This window comes from Danio rerio, chromosome 25 (genome assembly GCF_049306965.1).
Source record: "Danio rerio strain Tuebingen ecotype United States chromosome 25, GRCz12tu, whole genome shotgun sequence".
NCBI lineage: Eukaryota > Metazoa > Chordata > Actinopteri > Cypriniformes > Danionidae > Danio > Danio rerio.
The window spans coordinates 19,965,485-19,987,024 of record NC_133200.1 but is presented as its reverse complement, the minus strand read 5'-3'; the positions used below and the strand labels follow the sequence as shown (position 1 = coordinate 19,987,024).

General features: G+C 35.9%; 2 protein-coding genes and 1 long non-coding RNA gene across 6 annotated transcripts; 1 reads left to right on the top strand and 2 right to left on the bottom strand.

Annotated features, from left to right (window-relative positions):
* Positions 1 to 1,702: 1,702 nt before the first annotated feature.
* Positions 1,703 to 7,727, bottom strand: LOC110438853 (uncharacterized). 4 transcript variants are annotated; one of them, XR_012400011.1, is made up of 5 exons: positions 7,664 to 7,727; positions 3,496 to 3,592; positions 3,082 to 3,259; positions 2,561 to 2,700; positions 1,703 to 2,046 (listed from the first exon to the last, which is right to left on the bottom strand). It is a non-coding gene; the product is annotated as an uncharacterized lncRNA (long non-coding RNA). The 4 variants fall into 4 exon arrangements; XR_012400010.1 differs by lacking the exon at positions 7,664 to 7,727 and having other exon boundaries at positions 1,704 to 2,046; positions 3,091 to 3,259; positions 3,496 to 3,661; XR_012400008.1 differs by lacking the exon at positions 3,082 to 3,259 and having other exon boundaries at positions 1,712 to 2,046.
* Positions 7,728 to 12,147: 4,420 nt separating this feature from the next.
* LOC141380978 (uncharacterized) lies at positions 12,148 to 17,901 on the top strand. Its single transcript, XM_073943193.1, has 4 exons — positions 12,148 to 12,891; positions 13,012 to 13,434; positions 13,678 to 13,749; positions 16,813 to 17,901. Exons 1-4 carry the CDS (start codon positions 12,148 to 12,150, stop codon positions 17,899 to 17,901), a joined length of 2,328 nt encoding a protein of 775 aa, XP_073799294.1.
* A 199-nt stretch (positions 17,902 to 18,100) lies between these two features.
* Positions 18,101 to 20,947, bottom strand: LOC141380841 (uncharacterized). The gene is made up of 2 exons (XM_073942390.1): positions 19,751 to 20,947; positions 18,101 to 19,453 (listed from the first exon to the last, which is right to left on the bottom strand). Exons 1-2 carry the CDS (start codon positions 20,858 to 20,860, stop codon positions 19,127 to 19,129), a joined length of 1,437 nt encoding a protein of 478 aa, XP_073798491.1. The 5' UTR covers positions 20,861 to 20,947; the 3' UTR covers positions 18,101 to 19,126.
* Between the last annotated feature and the right edge of the window lie 593 nt (positions 20,948 to 21,540).

Below are 21,540 nucleotides of genomic sequence, written 5' to 3'. Positions count from 1 at the left end.
AAAAAAATGCTTTAAAAGAAGCATATAAATTGATAAATACAAATATATAAATTATATAAATAGATGCATACAAAAAAACAACAACAACAGATTGATCAATGCAATACAAATAAATATATGAATTAGATAAATAAATGCATACAGAATTATCACAAATTAAATGCAAATAAATATATATAAAAATTAAAATTAGGTAAGTGGATATACAGAATAAGAAGAACATACAAACACAAATGTATATACAAATATATTAGATAAATAGATACAGAAAAAAAACACAGAAAATATATATGTATATTTTTATAAAATGCATATTAATTAAATTAACAAATATTTTATAACCATATAGCCAGAACCAATAATTAAAGAGATAAATAAAGGGCAATCCAAAAACAAGATCAGAGGCGAGGCAGGGGTCAAATAAACAAATGATAATTACAGAAACAAGATAAACAAGTATGAGTAGGCAGAACAAACACAGAAATCGCATATTTAACAAAAATATATTACTTAAATAATTACAACTAAATATTTATTAGCATTTACCTAGAACCAAAAAAAAAAATAAAAAATTTAAATTAAATAAACTGAAAATCCAACAGGGCAGTCCAAGAGTGAGGTCAGGGTCGAGCAAGATTAAAGCCAAAAAAAAAAAACAGTCCAATGCAAAAAAATCCTAAAAATAGGAGAAGACAACAATTAAAAGGTGCTGTTTGCAGAGTACATACAGGTAAAACTGGATTAAAATTAAGGACTTAAGCACTTTTTTAAGCACCTATTTTTATTTTTAAGACAAAGCAACGTATTGAACACCTGAAATGTATTCTCAGCAATACATAAAAACATTCCATAGGAACTATCTATCGATTTATAAAAAAATAATAATAATAATATTAATATAATATTTCATACTATTAAACCTATTTTAAATGTGATTGTGAAATTATTGTTTTTTTATGTTTTCGTAGATGGAAAGAGAACTGAAAATTAAATTACATTAAATTAAAGGACTAGAAATACTATTACATTGCTAAAATAAAACAGATTTTAGTAAATAATACTAATACAGAGTAAAAGAACATGGTACTATTTTAATTAGTTACATTTGGAAAAAAAATCGGATTTTCATTACGGACCTTTTTTTTAAGTGTAAACTTGTTTGAATGGTTTAATTGTTTAATTACAAGACTACATAAAAAGAAATTTGCACTAACAAAGGAAGTTTATTTTAAGGAAATATATTTTCAAGCTTAGGAAGGTTTTACGTATATGATGAAAAGATGTAAAAATTTAAAATGTAGCCTTTTATTTACACATTTTACACGGTTTTTCTTGTTTGCTTATTCTGTGTCTGCCTTTACAATCTGGCAAATTTGTTGCTTAAATAACTTTTATAGTACTTGGATTTTTTTTTACATAATTATAAACAAATGACTTTACAAAAAAAATATTTTTTTAAAAATAATAAAACAAATTACTTCATTTCATTTGAGGTATTTGAAATATTTTTTTACATTTTCTACATTTTTTAAAGAGCCTTATTGTTTATTTTGATAAATGTAATAACAGATTCCTTTGACCTGTAATGCCTGTACAATTTAGTGACGCTTTAAGACAGAATATGTATAAATCATACAAATACCTCATTCAAAAACGTTTCCAGCATACCAACCCCGTGACGTCAGACACAGTAATATTACAAGATGGGGATGCCTTTGTGCTAAAAGCTTTAGTTAAACATGCCCTTTTCATCAAAATTGTTACATTAATCAAGTTTGGTTATTATATTTTTATTAAATCGGAAAGCAATTTACGAAATAATGTAAACTTGATTGACTGCATCACTTCTACTACAAGACACTGGGAAGAATTTTTGCTAGGAAGATCTGACACTCACTGACAAGTTTACTCCATCAATTCATAGTCTGAAATCTTGGTAATTAGTGAAAGTACCTTTGAACTGACCGCAGATCTTGATGTGGTCTTTCTTGATCTGGTCTTCTCCACTTTCGATCCTTCCCTGGGTTCATCTTTACAAGGAACCTGCTGAATGGAAAAAAAATACTTAGTGATAAAAACCTGGACTATATCATGCTCTAAAATGTTTGAAATAAAAGCAGCGTAACAAGACAAGCTAGTGGTGGAGGTTTGCTAGAAAAATCTGTGAGAGAGGATGTTGTGTGTGAGTCAGACTGAGACAGACTGTTGTATGAATGTGTGTTTTTGAGTGTATGAATGTGAGAATGCATCCACAAGAGTGTGTGTTAGTTTGAGGATTTTGCTATTTTAAATATTAGGGTCCAACAGAGTAATTTGTTTAGTTAAGTTGTTTAAAATTATTTTCATTGATTAAATACTTGCCCATATATAGATGTAAAGAATAACCAAAAGAAATAATGTATTAAAATGTCATTATATTTTATATTCAATCTGCAAATCATTTGTTGTGAAATTTGAATGACTTCCATTCAGTATATGAATAAAATAAAATTAAAATAGGAATAAAACAATAGAACTCTATAAAAAATACTTCCTATCAAAATAAAGCAGGTGCTTTTACCTTAAGGAACTTTATTAGTATGGTTCCCTGCTTCCAGTTAGTTCAACTTCAGATACCTCCATAATCTGTACTCTGGTGCTTCATTTGGTTCTTGACTTAAGAGTAACTGGTGTCGCATTCCCGGTCCATCACAATCTGAGCTAGAAGGACAATATGACAAAAGACAAGACAAATATGAATACACATAACATACAGAATAAAACATTTAAAGATATAGTTTACTATTCTGCCACCATGTATTCATCCTCTACTTGTTTCAAAGCAGTTTGAATCTGTTAAACACTAAAGCAGATATTTTGAAGAATGTTAGAATCCTGTAACTATTGATATACGTAGTAGTGTTCATTCATTTTCTTTTTAGCTTCATCCCTTTATTAATCTGGGGTCACCACAGTGGAATGAACAGCCAACTTATCCAGCATATGTTTTACGCAGCAGATACTATTCCAGCTGCAACACATCACTGGGAAAAACCCATACACTCTCATTTACACACATTCACTATGGACAATTTAGCTTACCCAATTCACCTGTACCGCATGTCTTGTGGGGGAAACCGGAGCACCCGGAGGAGACCCACGCCAACACGTGGAGAACATAAAAACTTCACACAGAAATGCCAACTGACCCAGCCGAGGCTCGAACCAGAAACATTTTTGCTGGGAGGCAACAGAGCTATCCACTGTTCCACCGCACCGTCTGAGTTTATGTTCAAAAGAACAAAAACAAAATATTTTGAAACAAGTGGAGGATAAAAGATGTCATTATTATGTCATTATTAGATATTTTAAATAAGCTATGACCTCACACAGTGATAAAATAGCACCAATAAATCTTGTAATATTTTAATAATAAATAAAACATAAAATATATTATTTCAGTTCCCAACAACCAGTCTGACATATACAAGTTACAAAATATGTACAATATTGTACCTGGTGTGCTTGATGATGAAGTCAAACAATTAGTAATGCACTGATGTGAGAGTTGTCCTTTCCTTCAGCTTGCATCCTTGCATGATTCCTTTCTTTTCTGTAACAAATTAATACAATACAATCAATTTATAAAAATATTATTTTTACTTGCCACAAAACCATTTGTTTGGACTTAATACATATGTACAAGATTAATGGTGCAATTCAGTTTCCAGGCTGTTTTGAAGTAATATTAAACATAAGATATGGATTTTAAGCTTATTTAACACAATTAATTTTATTTTTTTAACAAGGTTTAATATTTAATAACATACTTAGCCTTCTTTTTTAGCTTATAAATTTCCTTCATAAGTCATTTAACACATCATGTTTCATCTGTGGATTTTTTTTTTCAAACGTTTTGGCTTTAAAAAAGTTTTTAATGCAGACCAGTCTCAACAGTGGCCAGCATGAACCACATAACGTTACTCTGCAAACGTTTGCTGAAACTCGATAAAACACACATTAGCAAGCAAATCAAGATCATTAGGATTAACGTTACCAAAAAGAGACTGTTCGTTCAGTGTTTGAGCTTAAAACCAGTACAAAAGCAGAACTCGGCACCTATTACAACTGTAACGTTATAAAACGGACAGCATATGATTCATTCATTCAAGCTCCCGTTTCGACGCTGTTCTTCATATAACACGTCTTATTGATCATTATGGTGGCTTGAAAAGCCAACATACTGTTATCTCACTTAAACTTATTATTATTCTGCTTCTTTCTTCTGAGACTAATTTTAAAGTCTATCTCCTCCTAACCCTTTCAAGCTTCATACCTCAAACTTTCGTCAAACCTTCAAACTGGTCTGACTCGGGTTGCTATATCTTTTCCGACTGATCCGACTTTCGGTTTTCCGAAAAACGACCCGGAAAATTCCCAAAATTCCCATTGACTTAACATTGGGTCAAACTTTGTGACCTCATAACTCTGCATCAGACTGTCCTACAGACTTCTAACTGGGCTCATTTAACTCAGTCTAGCCAGCAGCCAATAACTGATGACCTTTAAACTTACTAGCCACTCCCTAGCAACCACTTTTGGCACCCTAGCAACTGTCCCATAGACTTCCATTGTAAAAGACTGCCATTGACTTAACATTGAGTCAACCTTTGTGAGCTCATAACTCTGCATCAGACTGTCCTACAGACTAGAGTCAGGCCCCATTCAACTCAGTCTAGTCAGCAGCCAATCACTGATGACCTTTAGACTTACTAGCCACTCCCTAGCAACCACTTATGGCACCCTAGCAACTGTCCCGTAGACTTCCATTCAAAAGACTCTCATTGACTTAACATGGGATCAAACTTTGTGAGCTCATAACTCTGCATCAGACTGTCATACAGACTAATGGCTGAGCTCATTTAACTCAGTCTACCAAACTGCCAATAACTGATGAGCTTTTAACTTTCTAGCCACACCCCTAACTACCACATACTGCACCCTAGCAACTGTCCCGTAGACTTCCATTACAAAAGACTCTCATTGACTTAACATGGGATCAAACTTTGTAAGCTCATAACTCTGCATCAGACTGTCATAGAGACTAATGGCTGAGCTCATTTAACTCAGTCTAGCCAGCAGCCAATCACTGATGGCCTTTTAACTTTCTAGCCACACCCCTAACTACCACATACTGCACCCTAGCAACTGTCCTATAGAATGTAATTAGCTGTGCTATCAAATGCTTATAATTCTAACATGCTAATGACATGCCAATCATGCTAGCAACATGCTACTCATATGCTAATCATGCTAATGACATGCTAACTCATACTGGAAACATGCTAATGACATGCTAATTTGTACTAGAATCATGCTAGTAACATGCTAATTCAAACTAGACTCATGTTAATAACTGGCCTACATGCATATCTTTGCATAGCAGTGTCCTATTGACTTGGGGGATGGCTCATCTGACTCAGACAACCAATGAGCATCTCAATATGATAATAAAGCTCACAAGCCACGCCCCCAAATTTGATTCCATAGACTTCCATTAAAATAGGCCAAGATGCATATCTTTGCATAGCAGTGTCATAGAGACATGGGGGTTGGTTCATTTGACTAAGACAACCAACCACATTTAAGTTCACTCTGTAACCTCGCCCATAGCAACAAAACAGAGTACCCTAGCAACCATTCATCAACAGCTATATCTCAGCATCAGAACATCGTAGAGACTTGGAGATTGGCTCGTTTGACTCATGCTAGCAAACGGAACTTCCTATATGCTACACATGCTAGCAGTGACTAGCTACATGCTAATATTGACTAGCCCAGTACTGTAACTTGCTAGAAATGCTTACTAAGTATAAATGTTTTATCAATCATGTATGTGAGGCTTGCCTAGTAACCAACCAGGGTACCCTAGCAACTGCCTAGCAACCACCCAAATTACCCTAGCAACCGCCTAGCAACCACCTAGCAACGGCCTAGTAATGCCTTAGTAAGGGCCTAGCGACCACTCAGGACACCCTAGCAACCGCCTAGCAACGCCTTAGCAACCACTCAGAATACCTTAGCAACCACCTAGCAACACCTTAGCAACCACCTAGCAACCACTTGGGACACCTTAGCAACCGCCTAGCAACACCTTAGCAACCACCCAACAACCACTCAGAACACCCTAGCAACTGCCTAGCAACGCCTTAGCAACCACCTAGCAACCACTCAGGACACCCTAGCAACCACCTAGCAACACCTTAGCAACCACCTAGCAACCACTCAAGACACCCTAGCAACCACCTAGCAACGCCTTAGTAACCACTCAGAACACCCTAGCAACCATCTAGCAACTACTTAGGACACCTTAGCAACCACCTAGCAACACCTTAGCAACCACCTAGCAACCACTCAGAACACCCTAGCAACCGCCTAGCAACACCTTAGCAACTACCTAGCAACCAATTAGGACACCTCAGCAACCCCCTAGCAACACCTTAGCAACCACCTAGCAACCACTTAGGACACCCTAGCAACCGCCTAGCAACACCTTAGCAACCACCTAGCAACACCTTAGCAACCACCTAGCAACCACTCAGGACACCTTAGCAACCACCTAGCAACACCTTAGCAACCACCTAGCAACCACTCAGAACACCCTAGCAACCGCCTAGAAACACCTTAGCAACCACCTAGCAACCACTCAGGACACCCTAGCAACCACCTAGCAACACCTTAGCAACCACTCAGAATACCTTAGCAACCACCTAGCAACCACTTAGGACACCTTAGCAACCACCTAGCAACACCTTAGCAACCACTCAGAACACCCTAGCAACCGCCTAGCAACACCTTAGCAACCACCTAGCAACCACTCAGAATACCCTAGTGACCACCTTGCAACACCTTAGTAACCACTTAGCAACTAGTCAGAACACCTTAGCAACTGCCTAGCACCACCTTAGCAACCACCTAGCAACCACTCAAAACACCCTAGCAACCGTCTAGCAACACCCTAGCAACCACCTAGCAACTAGTCAGACCACCTTAGCAACTGCCTTGCACCACCTTAGCAACCACCTAGCAACCACTTAAAACACCCTAGCAACCGCCTAGTAAAATGCTAATTCATGCTAGAATCATGCTAACAACATGCTAATTCATGCTAGAATCATGCTAGTAACATGCTAATTTATGCTAGATTTATGCTAACAACATGCTAATTCATGCTAGAATCATGCTAGTAACATGCTAATTCATGCTAGAATCATGCTAACAACATGCTAATTCATGTAAGAATCATGCTACTAACATGCTAATTCATGCTAGAATTATCCTAGTAGCATGCTAATTCATGCTAGAATCATGCTAGTAACATGCTAATTCAACCACTTCAAACTTTCAGATTCGGCTTTTCAAGCCACCATAAAGTTTGTCCTCAAACTTTAATATCTAGTTTCAATTGTAACTTAAATGAATTTGTTAAAACCCCGAGCACAATTAACTTAACAGATTAACGTTACTGAATTGACGGCGGCCATCATTCTTAGCCGTTTTTAGCCATATTATCCACATATAAGTTACAGTTTTATCACTATTCAAAACAGAGGCTTTTCTAACAAATAAAAACATTACCTGACGACAAATATCTCACAAATATGATTTTAAAATAATAACTTACCCGATATAAAGAAGAAGATGAAATGGCGGACTTGACTTCACTTCCTCGTTTGAAAAAAATAACCGTCATTCACGAGGCTCCGCCCACTCCACCGTAATGCAGGGATGAAGCGAAACACATATTCGCCACCAGGGGGCAGTTTTATGATTATGTTTTTAAATAAATAAATAAATAAATATATATATATATATATATATATATATATATATATATATATATATATATATATATATATATATATATATATATAAAATATTATATATATTAGGTGAGGGTAATTAGGCAAGTTATTTTATAACAATGATTTGTTCTGAAACTGTCGAAAAAATATATAGCTTAAGGGGGTTAATAATTTTGACCTTAAAACACTTTTTTAAAAGATTAAAAACTGCTTTTATTCTAGTCGAAGACTTTCTCAGGAAGAAAAGATATTATCAGACACACTGTGAACATGTCCTTGCTCTGTTATGTAACATGCTGTAATTCTAGAATATTTACTGTTAAATTCAATATTCAGTAGCTTGTTATATAAAAACTATAACACTTTAAGATATATTTACAATTAACTAATTGCTAATTAACATGCTTATTAATAGCATATTGTCTTTAAAATTTGTTGACGCTGTTACAGTTGCACACACACAGAACCAGGATAGACTTTTGGGCCTTTCTATGTTGAGTTTGCATGTTGTTTCTGTTGGTTTCCTCCAGTTTGTTCCATAGTGCAAAAATTTGCAGTATAAGTGAATTTTGGATAAACTAAATTTGCTGTAGTTTGTGATTAAGATAATGTGTGGTGTTTCCCAGCACTGAGGATTGTACCCTCAGGGCTGTGTTGCAGAAGCATTAGTATCTGATTGCAGACTTGCGTATGCAAGCTGAGACAGTTTGACATGCAATGTCAGAAACAATGCACTCAAATAGAGCTAGTGACATCAAAGTGAGGGGTCGGGTTAGGAGCGGGGTTAGGTGTGCACATTAAAATTGGTCAGATTTATTTTTATCATTTTTTGTGTTCTGTAGAATAAGTAAATAAAACTTTGTGTTGTTTACAAAGATCAGCTTATTCACGAACACATTCATGTTATTCACATTCTACTGCTCAGTTCTCTGACATTTTTTCTATATTAGTTATTTTATTCATAAACAAAACATTTATGTCTATTTAATATTAAAATTAAATAAAAAAGAACAATGTTGTATGTAGCATTTGATCTAACAAAATCATTATAAAAATGTAGAATTGCAAAAAATAACACCAAGAAAACAGCACTTTAATACAGCATTATTAGATTATGAATTCATTTGTAAAATTGTTCATTAAAAAGTAGTACTAATAGCAAATTAAATCCACCCAGTAGGTGGCGGTAGGACACTGTCTTAATTCATTCAAATGGAGAAACTGAACAAAACATTAATGGATCAAAACATAATAAATGATGAAACTCATTGCATTTATAGACATTTATAGACATACCAGGTAATATGAAAAACAAATATGAATTTTACTCATGCTGGAACATTTACATATAACAGATAATATAAATTTATATTCATAGCAGCCTTAAAGTAAAAATAAATCCATTATTGAGGAAATAAACTGAATTAATATGTGATAAGGTTACAAACATATACTTTCCCGAATAAGCAATAGCTTATTCCTATTCTTAATAACCTAAAGAATCATTTTCAATCTCAGAAAGTCTTATTTAGAACATGCAATGTTATTATTTTCAGAGAAGGTGTAGCGCTCTCACTGCCTGATGAGGGACAATAATGTTAATAAAACACAGGAAACACAGAACTGCTGATGCTTCACATCAGAGTCTGTGTATTGTTTGAGAGAAAAGTCTCTCCTACTCGTTAGGTATGCAGTCCACAGGCAGAAGTAGCCAATCAGAAAAATTTAAATCCTTGCATTATATTACATTAATTTACAATATTTATTTTCTATTTTCTACTTCATAAAACAAAAGTGTACAGACTTAGAAAGACAAATTAACTTTGACTTTCAATTTCTAATAATTTGTAACCACTTCAAAGGCTACCGTTAATTTAAAGTTAAACCGGAACTAAAAATACACAACACGCACTACACCCGATGTGTCACACACGGGCCACGTCTGGCCCACATACGGTAGGCCAGAACTCACACTACACCCGGTGTGTCACACACGGGCCACATCTGGCCCATATACGGCAGGCCAGAACTCACACTACACCCGGTGTGTCAAACACGGGCCACATCTGGCCCATATACGGCAGGCCAGAACTCACACTACACCCGGTGTGTCACATACGGGCCACATCTGGCCCATATACGGCAGGCCACAACTCACACTACACCCGGTGTGTCACATACGGGCCACATCTGGCCCACATACAGCAGGCCACAACTCACACTACACCCGGCGTGACACATACGGGCCACATCTGGCCCACATGCAGCAGGCCACAACTCACACTACACCCGGGGTGTCACACACGGGCCACATCTGGCCCACATACAGCAGGCCACAACTCACACTACACCCGGTGTGACACATACGGGCCACATCTGGCCCACATGCAGCAGGCCACAACTCACACTACACCCGGTGTGACACATACGGGCCACATCTGGCCCACATACAGCAGGCCACAACTCACACTGCACCCGGTGTGACACATACGGGCCACATCTGGCCCACATACAGCAGGCCACAACTCACACTGCACCCGGTGTGACACATACGGGCCACATCTGGCCCATATGTCTCCTGCCATTGCCAGAAGTAAGCCATATGTGCCTTAGTTGGCCCAGATGTGGCCCAGAACTGTATGCTATCTGGGCTGTAACGTGTATCCCTGTATATGTAAACATTTAATAATATCCTTAAATATGGCCACATTTATTACACAGATATTAATAAAGGTGTCATTTAGGTTCTATGTCTGTGTAAGTTTGCACATAATTAAAATGATTATATTACCTTGTTTTATTTAGAACTGTCCTTTTGAAACTTTACATAACCGAACATACATTTATTCCACAATAACATAAATACAACCGTGGCTGTTCAAAAATATGCTAACAGATTCACTTAACAGGAACTGCAAGTAGGTATTGTCTATATAGATTAACTGTACCCTCAATATTAATAATTAACTTCATTCTAGAACTATATTACGGAACCCCGGAAGGGACGTAGTGGAGGAGAAAAAAAATGGGTGGGTGAAAAAAAATTATGGGTGAAAGAAAAAAAATGGGTGGGAGGAAAATATATATTTCTAAGTTTTTTGCGTTCCCTCGCAAAGATGTTTTGCGTTATCTCGCAAAGATGTTTTGCGTTCCCTCGCAAAGATGTTTTGCGTTCTCTCGCAAAACTGTTTCTCCACAAACACTTCCTGTTCACTGCACTCACGTAAACCCTCCCGTTTTTGCTGAAATTCTCCCATATTTTACCATTCTATCCCACTTTCTTTACATTACTGTGCGCTGATTGTCGCCTTTCACTTTGCAACCTCTGAACCAGTGAATGCATGTTTAAGCGCTGACTGACAGACGCGCTCCATACAATAAACTGATCCCAGATCAGCGTCTGTACGCGCCATTTAAAGGGACACTTCTGTTATCAAACAAGTGCGCAGCAAATGAATCTCATGTTTTGTTTAGTTTGATAACAGAGGTGTCTCTGTAAGAATGCACAGATCTATAATGAAAGCAGTCCATTACTTTAGAAACTTCATATTATTCAGTGTATTTGTCTGTTTAAACATACACCCGCTCCTCTGTAAATGGCGTGTACAGACGCTGATCTGGGATCAGTTTATTGTACGAAGCGCGTCTGTCAGTCAGCGCTTGTACATGCATTCACTGGTTCATAGGTAGCATACGCACAGTAATGTAAAGAAAGTGGGGTAGAATGGTAAAATACGGGAGAATTTCGGCAAAACGGGAGGGTTTACGTGAGTGCAGTGAACAGGAAGTGTTTGTGGAGAAACAGTTTTGCGAGAGAACGCAAAACATCTTTGCGAGGGAACGCAAAACATCTTTGCGAGATAACGCAAAACATCTTTGCGAGGGAACGCAAAACATCTTTGCGAGGGAACGCAAAACATCTTTGCGAGATAACGCAAAACATCTTTGCGAGGGAACGCAAAACATCTTTGCGAGGGAACGCAAAACTTTGCGAGAGAACGCAAAAAACTTAGAAATATATATTTTCCTCCCACCCATTTTTTTTCTTTCACCCATTATTTTTTTTTCACCCACCCATTTTTTTGCTCCTCCACTACGTCCCTTCCGGGGTTCCGTACTATGTCTTGTGAAGTAATTAAAACATTTTTTGTAAATGATTAAAATAATAAACATTGCAATATACACATTTTTTATATTTATAAAGTTTTAGTGCATAAATTCATGTTCTTTCAAAAGCCACCCATATATTAAATTAAATCTTCAATCACCGCTTTTTCAGATTGACAAGTCTGTGCTGTCTGTCATGACTGATGAGCAAATGGCAAAGTATGTTAGTTCATATGGTGACCGACTAGCTATCGTCTCCTTCTGTCAACAAACAGCAGCCTCCTCTGATAAAGAATCCCTTTTAAAGAACCTGAGAGACAAAATTGAAGCAAGGAAACTTGGTTCATCTAAAACTTTCCGAGGAAAAAGGTGTGTTATCCCTAAGGAAAGGAATGCCATGGCAAGAAACAAAAATTCATCTGCAGAAAGAACCACCAGGAGAATTGAAATTGGATGGCTTCACTATGGTCGTAATGGATACCAGCAAGTGAGGACCAATAATGGTGGTGGGACAAGACATTTGACAGTTCAAAAAGAGACAACTGTTGAACAAATAATGGAAATGGGAAAGAATCTTTTTTTTCCAAATGGGGAGTCTCCAAAAGGTCCAGAAGCAGACTTCACATTTCATGTTTGTGATTTCAAAAGAAACCCAATTGTTTTGGACAGTACTGTTGGAAATCTGTATGAACAAACCAAGCTGAAATTGTTGAGGTTTTATATTTGCACTAAACAAGAGGTTTACCTCACAGACGAAGAATCTTTATCTGAAGAAGATAAAGATGGGTTTAATGACCACTCATTACGACAGGATGGATCAGACAGTGATACAGAAAGACCTGCTGCATCATTGTCATCGCATGGATGTGATAGTGATGTTGATCATGCAAGCACACACTTACTGGATTATAGACTTTCATCTAATGAAAAAAGCAAGAAGGTATTTTGCACTTAAAAATAGATTAAGAACAGAGCTGTTCAAGATTTGATTTAGAATAAATGTTAGTAATTTAGTGTAATGTTTATGTTTAGTAATATTAGTAAATTTTTTGTTTCTCAGAGACGAGTGACAACAGAAACCCAGAGACCAGGGGAATTGGAGGATGTTGCACAAAGTGGCTTTACCGCAGATGCACCTAGCACTTCATACTGCTTTCATTCACTCTTGAATGATATCAAAAAAGCACATGTCGTCCAAAGAGTCGCAAGCAGCTCAAGTGATGAGGAGACTGGTAAATTGTTCAATTACAGTTTGCAGCAATCAAAGAGTCCACAGGATTTACATGAGCACTGTGATTTTCAAAGAGACTGTGAATTGATTGACTTGACAAATCAGATCCCTCCATTACAAAACAACAGAGTTGAATCTCTTGGATTTGATATGGAAGAGACAGTTGAGTGGAGGGAAGGGGATGAACTTGGAAACAGAATTGAAGATGAAGAAATTGTAGTAACATGGGATCTGAGAGAGGAAATCATTGAGGTAATGTAATCCTGATTAGCAAAGTGTCTCTGTAAAAAAAAGTTATATTTAAATTTAAAGCCTTAAAACTATACTAGATTTAGTTTTTATAAACTTAAGGGGCATTATTATAGGTACAATACATCAGATATACTATGCTTTGTGCTTATTAAGTTACATTAGAATTGACAACATTGAACTATATTGACACAGACTTTTTGGTGACAATTTCATACTTTCTTTTTTGGTATATAATTCATCCAGAATGCTGAGCTGACTGACGCTGAAAATGAGGAGCCATCACTACCCTTAAGTAACAGCCATCATGTATTGCAGGTATGACTTACAAAACATGTTTTTAAAGTTTTCCTTTCTTGTAAGCACTTTAGAACATAGATAATCAGGCTCTATACACCAACACAATGGATTTGAAATGAAATGAACAAGATGTGCTTCACTTGAAATCAAAAGTTTACATACACTTTTTACTTTTTAGAATCTTGAAACATGCTATTTATTGTACAACACTAAGAGAGCTCATATAAACTGCATTTTTCGATTAAGTACTGACCTGAGTAAGATAAACAAAATTATGTATACACAAAAGTCACACAAAAGCAGTTAATATACAGTTTAGATACATTGAAGTCCATGAGAGAAAGTAGTACGTAAATGTATACATTATATTTAAAATTGTGTTGTATCCTGAATGTTATTGAGTGCCTTTTTTGTGCTAAATAGTTAAACTGCCTGCTTGATATTCAGAGAATTCCTCGAGGTCACACAGATTCAGCAATGTGTGTATTTGAACCCTTTCCAATGTTGACTGGTTTATAGATTGATCTTTAAAATAAAAGAAAAACATATGCAATTACTGACAACTACAGAATGTTTAAATGCTCACTGATACTCCAGAGAAAACAGCATGTATTAAGAGCATCGTTTTTTGTTTTCTTTGTTTATGAAGCATCAGTGAGCATTTCTTTAACAAGAATTCTTTAACAGTTAAATATGAATATCTCAGTGTAAAAACAAGGATTTAAAATCATACAGTCATTTTTAGAAAGGGTTCTAATGCACACAGTTGTTGGAAAAACTAAGATGTTGTGATCTCTGAAGGATTTCTGAAGAACAGCAGGCAATTGAACAATTCAGGTAAAACAAGAGACTCGAAATTATTGCAAAAAAGTAGAACGTCCAGGAAACCACAGAGTATTAGGAAGTAAGTGTGCATTAAACGGTAATTTTTGTAAATTCAGCTTATTTTTTGTGAATATTACAGTGGCCAGCAAAAATGAGTACACCCCTCACAGATCTATATCTAATTCGTATTTTGTTTAGGATGCTTTAGAATATATTTACATGTTCATAAACATTATTAGCCAGTACCAAAGTCAAAACTTAAACTAATGAAACAAAAAGGTAAGATCACCGTTTCAAAATTAATTCAAAATTAGAACACCCAATTGAATATGTTGTGAAACATATAAAAGTTTTAATAAACAGGAAAAATCAAGATAAACATAAACATGAATTTATTTGTTAGATTGTTGTGGTTGTTTTGTTGCAATAACTTGTTATAAAAAATGTGTTTTCTTCCTATTCCTAAAAATCTTAGGTGACTAAACTTTTATTTTAATTGATATAACTGTATAATAAAAGGTAAATAAAAGTTTACTTTAAATGGACCAACGTATATCTATTGTCTATATTCACTGACAATTTAATAAAAAATATTAGCTTTCAACAGGGGATGCATTCATTTATGCTGAGCACTGTATGTGAATGTCTTTTATTTGGAAAATTTATTTTTCAGGTCAGTACTATACGGTACATAAAATATCAGTTATGAGTCTTTTTATTTTGGTACTATGATGAACATTTCCTCAATGTACATGCAGTTTCAAATAAATGAAGAATAGCATATTTTGGTAACACTCTACAATAAGGTTGTATTACTTAATGTTCATTAATGCATTATTTAACATCCATTAACAGTAAGCATCACATCTGTTGAACATTACTTAATCTTTGTTAATGTTAACTAAATGTATATAAATGTATAATTAAATTTTAAACATTAACTTATAGTGAACAAAGTCTTCATTCAGTGTTAAAGAATCTTTATAAATGTTAACTTACTCATGTTATAATCTTTACATTAACAGCTTAATTAGTTGCGTCAGTTACATGTGTACTTTTACACACACTAATGCATTTGTTCCGGGGCCAGATAACATGACCTAACAATGCGAAACACATCTATGTAGCAAAACTAAATTTATATAAACTATAAACATATTGATGTGTTAGTTAATGCATCGGTTAACACATAAGTTAACATGAACAAATAATTAACAGATGTTAGTAACACATTAGATAATGTTGGAGTAGGGTAAACTGCAATAAGGTTCTTAATTCATTTTACTTATGCTTTGTTAGTGTTGAATCATGTAAGTAAAAAGTCAACAAACATGAATAACATTGCTGTTTTGGTGCATTAAAAAAAAGTAAAACATCTGCTTGCATGATATTCATGTTTCTTGATTCACTAACATCATAACAAAGCATTTGTTAAGGTAATTGTAAACTTTATTGTAGGGTACAGTACTTAAACATTATCTAATGTGTTACAAATATTTGTTCATCGTTTTATGTTAATAATGCATTAACTAATAACTAAATAACACAGTAACATGTTTAGTTAACATCAATAAAAATATAGTTTAACAAATGTGTTTTTCACTGTTAATTCATGTCAACTAATCAATTAACTAATACAATCTTATTGTTAAGTGCTACCCATATTTTAAAGTGAGAGTAATTAATCCTTCGATTGCATACAGAATATAATTAGTATAGGTCAAAGACTATAGATAATTTAAAAATGCATAGGCTAAGAACCAACCTTTTGAAACCTAGCTAAAACCTGAAATTATCATTATTAAATTTTTAATTGTCAATGCTGTTCCTAAATTAGATGTCACTCCAAACCTGTGACTTTTCTCCTGTGTCTAAAAATGTCTGGCAAATTGGCAGCTTATAGAATATGACTGGAATGATTACTCGACTGTTTGTGTAAAATATATCTTAAATCATTACTCCAGTGATAATTTCTGTTCTCAGCTTTTAAATGCAACTACATTGTATCTTCAGCAAATTAAATGTTTTGAAGACAATTGAAAAACCTAGAACTACACTAAATACTCATCCAAATCTAACTAAAATAAGTATATAAATGATCAAAAAGAGTACACAATGACACAAAAGAGTTTAGAACAACATTAGGGTTAGAAAAGCATTTTACTATACATATTGCTTGAATACTTATGAATACAGAAATTAAAAAAAAAAGTTTAAATATTTTTCGTAAATATTTTTATTTTTACTTTCATCTAGATGGCTTCCGAAATGCCTTCAACCCCAGACAGTCTGCCATCCCATTTAAGAGACCAAATTTCTTCTTCATTTGGAAACTCTGCAAATCTAACAGAAGTGCAAGCTTTAATACACAGGGTAAAGGTGGTAGAAGATCTTTTGTCTGTGTTCATGGACAGAAGCATAATTCAGTCTACTTTGAAAATGGAATTTGTAAATGAGATTGCTGTAGATGATGCTGGAGTATCCAGAGAAGTTTACACTGCATTCTGGGATCAGTTTCTTGAGCAGTGTGAAGGGGAAGATGAGCGTGTTCCAAGACTGAGACCAGATTTCTCTGAACCTGAATGGGAGGCAGTAGGACGGATCTGGGTAAAAGGATTTCTTGACCTTGGTGTACTGCCTGTGAGACTTGCCAGTGCTTTCATACTAGCATGCATGTATGGAATTGACTCAGTGGATGATGAGTTATTGTTGTCATCTTTCCACAACTACCTCTCTTTGACAGAACGAACTGCCATTGCAAAGGCTTATGAGGGCACGCTGGATGAATCAGACGAAGAGGATTTGCTTGACCTCTTCACGAGAATGGGCTCTCACAGAATCCCTTTTAAAAACTTGCAAAATATGAAAATTGCCATCCAAACAATGGCTCATAAAGCCATACTTCAAGAGCCCAAGTTCATAATAGACTGTTTCTCAAAAAACATGCCATTGGCACTGCTGAAAATACCAGACCAGAAAAGTCTAGTGTCTCTGTACGAGAAAAAGAAGGCCACTGGCAAAAAAGTAGCGCAGCTACTGCAAACAACACAGGATGTCCGGTCTCAGAAAGAACAGATGGTATTCCATCATCTGCAACGTTATGTCAGAAACGCAGACCAAACCAAAGCAGAAAAATTTCTGCGGTTCTGCACTGGCTCTTCCGTCATATGTGTTGAACAGATCAAGGTAAGCTTCAATGCTGAATCTGGCCTTAGCAGAAGGCCAGTAGCTCATACATGTGGCGCTACACTTGACTTGCCATACACTTACAGTTCATACCCAGACCTCCGCACAGAGCTTGATAACATTCTGTCTAGTGATTGCTTCGAAATGAACATCCTGTGAATTTTTTTTTTTCAGAATAGTTTATTATGTTCATGGTACATTTATGGAACAATCTGTAACTTTTATTAACCTGTTGGTAGCTGTATCAGTGGTACCTGTGTAGATTTTTATACCATGGGGAAAAGGAACACTCATATTTTGTTTAACTATTGATTGGAATTCACCCCATATAGTATTAATTTGTTTTTCATTTGATTGTCAGGAAAATTAAACTTTTATTTTGAATTGATTGGCTAAAACAATCTTTATATGATGCAATGTCATTATTGTTAGTGTAGAAATAATTCTGAATCATATTTTGGTTAATTGCATAAAATTGAAGTTTATCCATATAAAGTGGACAAAGTGGTATGTATTCTTGCATAATTTCACTTTAACAGTTCATTGCAGCAAATATTACAGACGCATTGTTTTGTATGCATTACTTTCTCTCTAAAAAAAGGGTAAACAATTTGAGATTATATATTTAAATATATTTGTGCTGCTCAAAGTTTTTCAATGGAAATTTTAACTAGTGTTCCGTTTTCTCGAACTTAATTGTTAGTAAGAAGTTTTTTGAAATTGAACCTTGTTTATTCTAAAAGGTTTAAACTGTTTACATGGTTATAGAGATTCGAAAGGTTTGAAATTGACAGATTTAGCCATAGCCGTTCAATAGTTATAAAGTTTTAAAATATTGATTATTTACCTTAATACAGTTTAAAGTTGTTTTTTAATTGAAACAACACTGGGAATTATACAAATGTTTTATTTTTATTTTTTTATTCACTGCAATACAACATTGTGAGTAAGGAAAGTTATTGGAATCTTTAATCTTTATTTATGTTCTGTCCTGTTATATACAGCTTTGTTTACAATAAAGTATTATGCAAATGTTTGTTTCATTTTTAATGAGTTTGTCATTTCAAGACACATCAATGTTCTCTCTACAGTACACATTTAAGTACTTTAAACAATTCATCAATATTACAGGGTTGCCCAGGAGAAAGTCTACAGCAGGGATGTCAAACTCAATTCCTGGAGAGCCGCAGCCCAGCAAAGTTTAGTTCCAACCCTTATTAAACACACCAGATCAAACTAATTGAGTCATTCAGGCTTGTTTAAAACCTACAGGTAAGTGTGTTGAAGCAGGGCTGGAACTAAACTGTGCAGGGCTGCGGCTCTTGAGGAATTGAGTTTGACACCCCTGGTCTACAGGCTTTGTAAACTTTTAGTTATAAAGGACTTACAGCAATGTCTTGATCGTATCTCTTAAGTGCATGTACAAATTCACAGCTTGAAATGGATCTCTTGGAACGTTCAACTGAGACTCAAACATGATAATATTACACAGGCTATTTACATCTGGATCACATGGTATGGGGCGTCGGAAAGTGCATTCATTTTTGCACAACTGAATACTTTCACTGTCAGCTGAGGTGAGGAAGTCTCTGGTCTGGTACAGTTCAGGCAGTCCATACATTACATTGGGCCGACCACTGGGGCTGCTGATGTTCTTCGATTGCCGAATTGTGTGTGCATTCCACACCTGTGCAGTGTCATCCAGCTCATCCTTTAAAACGTTACAAGAATAAAAAATATATATTATAATTATTAATAATAAAAACAACTATAATTTTCACTTTACATATAAATAAATTACAAAAATAAGAATACACTTTACAGACAAATAAATCAACATATTGTGTATTAAATTCTAAATAATAAACGTTTTGTGTCATTATAAGCGTTTTGTTGTATTATAGGTTTTGTATTTTGTGTGCGTTGTTTGGGACTCCGTGAGGTGAGTAATGACATCACTTTCAGTTTGTTTCATACTTAAAACACATATATGCATCTTTAAACTTACTTGAATGAGTCCCATGCAGCAGAACTGGAGCAAACTTTTGTCCAAAAATCCTCCATCGAAGAATCCCTTGTCTCTGAGATCAGCAAACAGGGAAATCCAGAATTCCACACATTCCTTTCGCAGAACACCCCACCAGTGCTCAATCCTCTGATTAGCTGTACTTGCACCTTCCAAATAGCTGTCGAGGCTTTCATCTTCGTGACTTACATAGAGAAAACGTTGAAAGTCTCTAACGTGACCATTTTCAGTCCCAAGATCCCCCCTAACAACTCTAGGGCATCCTCCCAAACGCTCCACTGCTTCCATATAATATGCTCCAATAAGTTTTGGATCACTGCTGGTTGTGTACGCGTTCAGCCAAATAATCTTACGCGAAAACCCATCAATACAGCCATTTATACAAACACCATATGGTTTCAGTTTATCGTATGAGTCCAAATGCCATATAAAGTTTGGTCCCTTAGCAAAGTAGTTGCGCCTCCTGAGCCGTCTTGCTCTCCTCACTGAAACACCTACAGGGTCCAGTTCCTTCAGCACAAAGCGCACATCTTCTTTTCTCACACGTAGACCATTTTCTCTACATTTCGTGTACATCCATCGGTACCCATGAAGTTGCCCAGAGAATTGCAGCTGATTTTGGATGAAATCAACAAGAACAGCTAAAGCAGAGTACCTTTTCCGTCGAGACAGTCCTTTTTCGCGCAATATCCTTTTCAAATGTCTTTCACTTATATCAAAACCGTGCCTTAAACTAAGCATTGAGCATATATCTTTATACTTAAGCCCAAGTTCAAAATAAAGCTCTATGAAGCCGTCCATCGTGAACGCAAGGAGCCTAAAATGAAGAAAGAGGAAGTGTTGTTTTGAACAGAAAGTGTTTATTTGCGAGATAACGCAAAACATCTTTGCGAGGGAACGCAAAACATCTTTGCGAGGGAACGCAAAACATCTTTGCGAGGGAACGCAAAACAACTTTGCGAGGGAACGCAAAACATCTTTGCGAGATAACGCAAAACATCTTTGCGAGGGAACGCAAAACATCTTTGCGAGATAACGCAAAACATCTTTGCGAGGGAACGCAAAACATCTTTGCGAGATAACGCAAAACATCTTTGCGAGATAACGCAAAACATCTTTGCGAGGGAACGCAAAACTTTGCGAGAGAACGCAAAAAACTTAGAAATATATATTTTCCTCCCACCCATTTTTTTTTCTTTCACCCATTTTTTTTTTCTTTCACCCATTTTTTTTTTCACCCACCCATTTTTTTTCTCCCCCACTACGTCCCTTCCGGGGTTCCGTATTACACAGCACCAAAAACGTAAAAATATATATATTAAATATATTTAATATATTTTTGTCCACAGCAGACGGCAACCCGCCCTGACGCAGATTCCTGAGTCTCTGTGGTCCAATCAGGTGAGCCCTCCTCAGCGCTCGCCATGACAGCGAGACAACAGTGACGTGCCTTGTAAAAATTTGCATATGCATTCCTATAAAGCTCGTGTGCTCTGTCAGCGAGGCGGCCTTTGAGCCCTAGGCAGGGAGAACATAACCCCCGAGGACCCTCGGGAAACACGGGCGGCCGGTAGTGGGACCTCGCTGCGAGGGTTATGGTGGGTGGGAGTAGCGAGGCCCACTCATCTTCTATTTTAAACTATAGTTTCAAACTTTAGTTTACTATAGTTTGAAATAGAAACCACGGTAACTGTTATGATTAAACCTTTAGCAAAGAGCTTAGAATGACCAAGAGCAACAGACCCGGATTCCGCCAGTTTCAAGTGATAGCG

Excerpts from the sequence above, each read along its gene's own strand:
- LOC141380978 (XM_073943193.1), top strand. The coding sequence starts at position 12,148 with ATGACTGATGAGCAAATGGCAAAGTATGTTAGTTCATATGGTGACCGA. Across the intron at positions 12,892-13,011 it reads CTAATGAAAAAAGCAAGAAG|AGACGAGTGACAACAGAAAC; the intron begins GTATTTTGCACT and ends TTTGTTTCTCAG. Across the intron at positions 13,750-16,812 it reads ACAGCCATCATGTATTGCAG|ATGGCTTCCGAAATGCCTTC; the intron begins GTATGACTTACA and ends ACTTTCATCTAG.
- LOC141380841 (XM_073942390.1), bottom strand. The coding sequence starts at position 20,860 with ATGTTTTGCGTTATCTCGCAAAGATGTTTTGCGTTCCCTCGCAAAGAT. Across the intron at positions 19,454-19,750 it reads GCTGCATGGGACTCATTCAA|GATGAGCTGGATGACACTGC; the intron begins GTAAGTTTAAAG and ends AACGTTTTAAAG.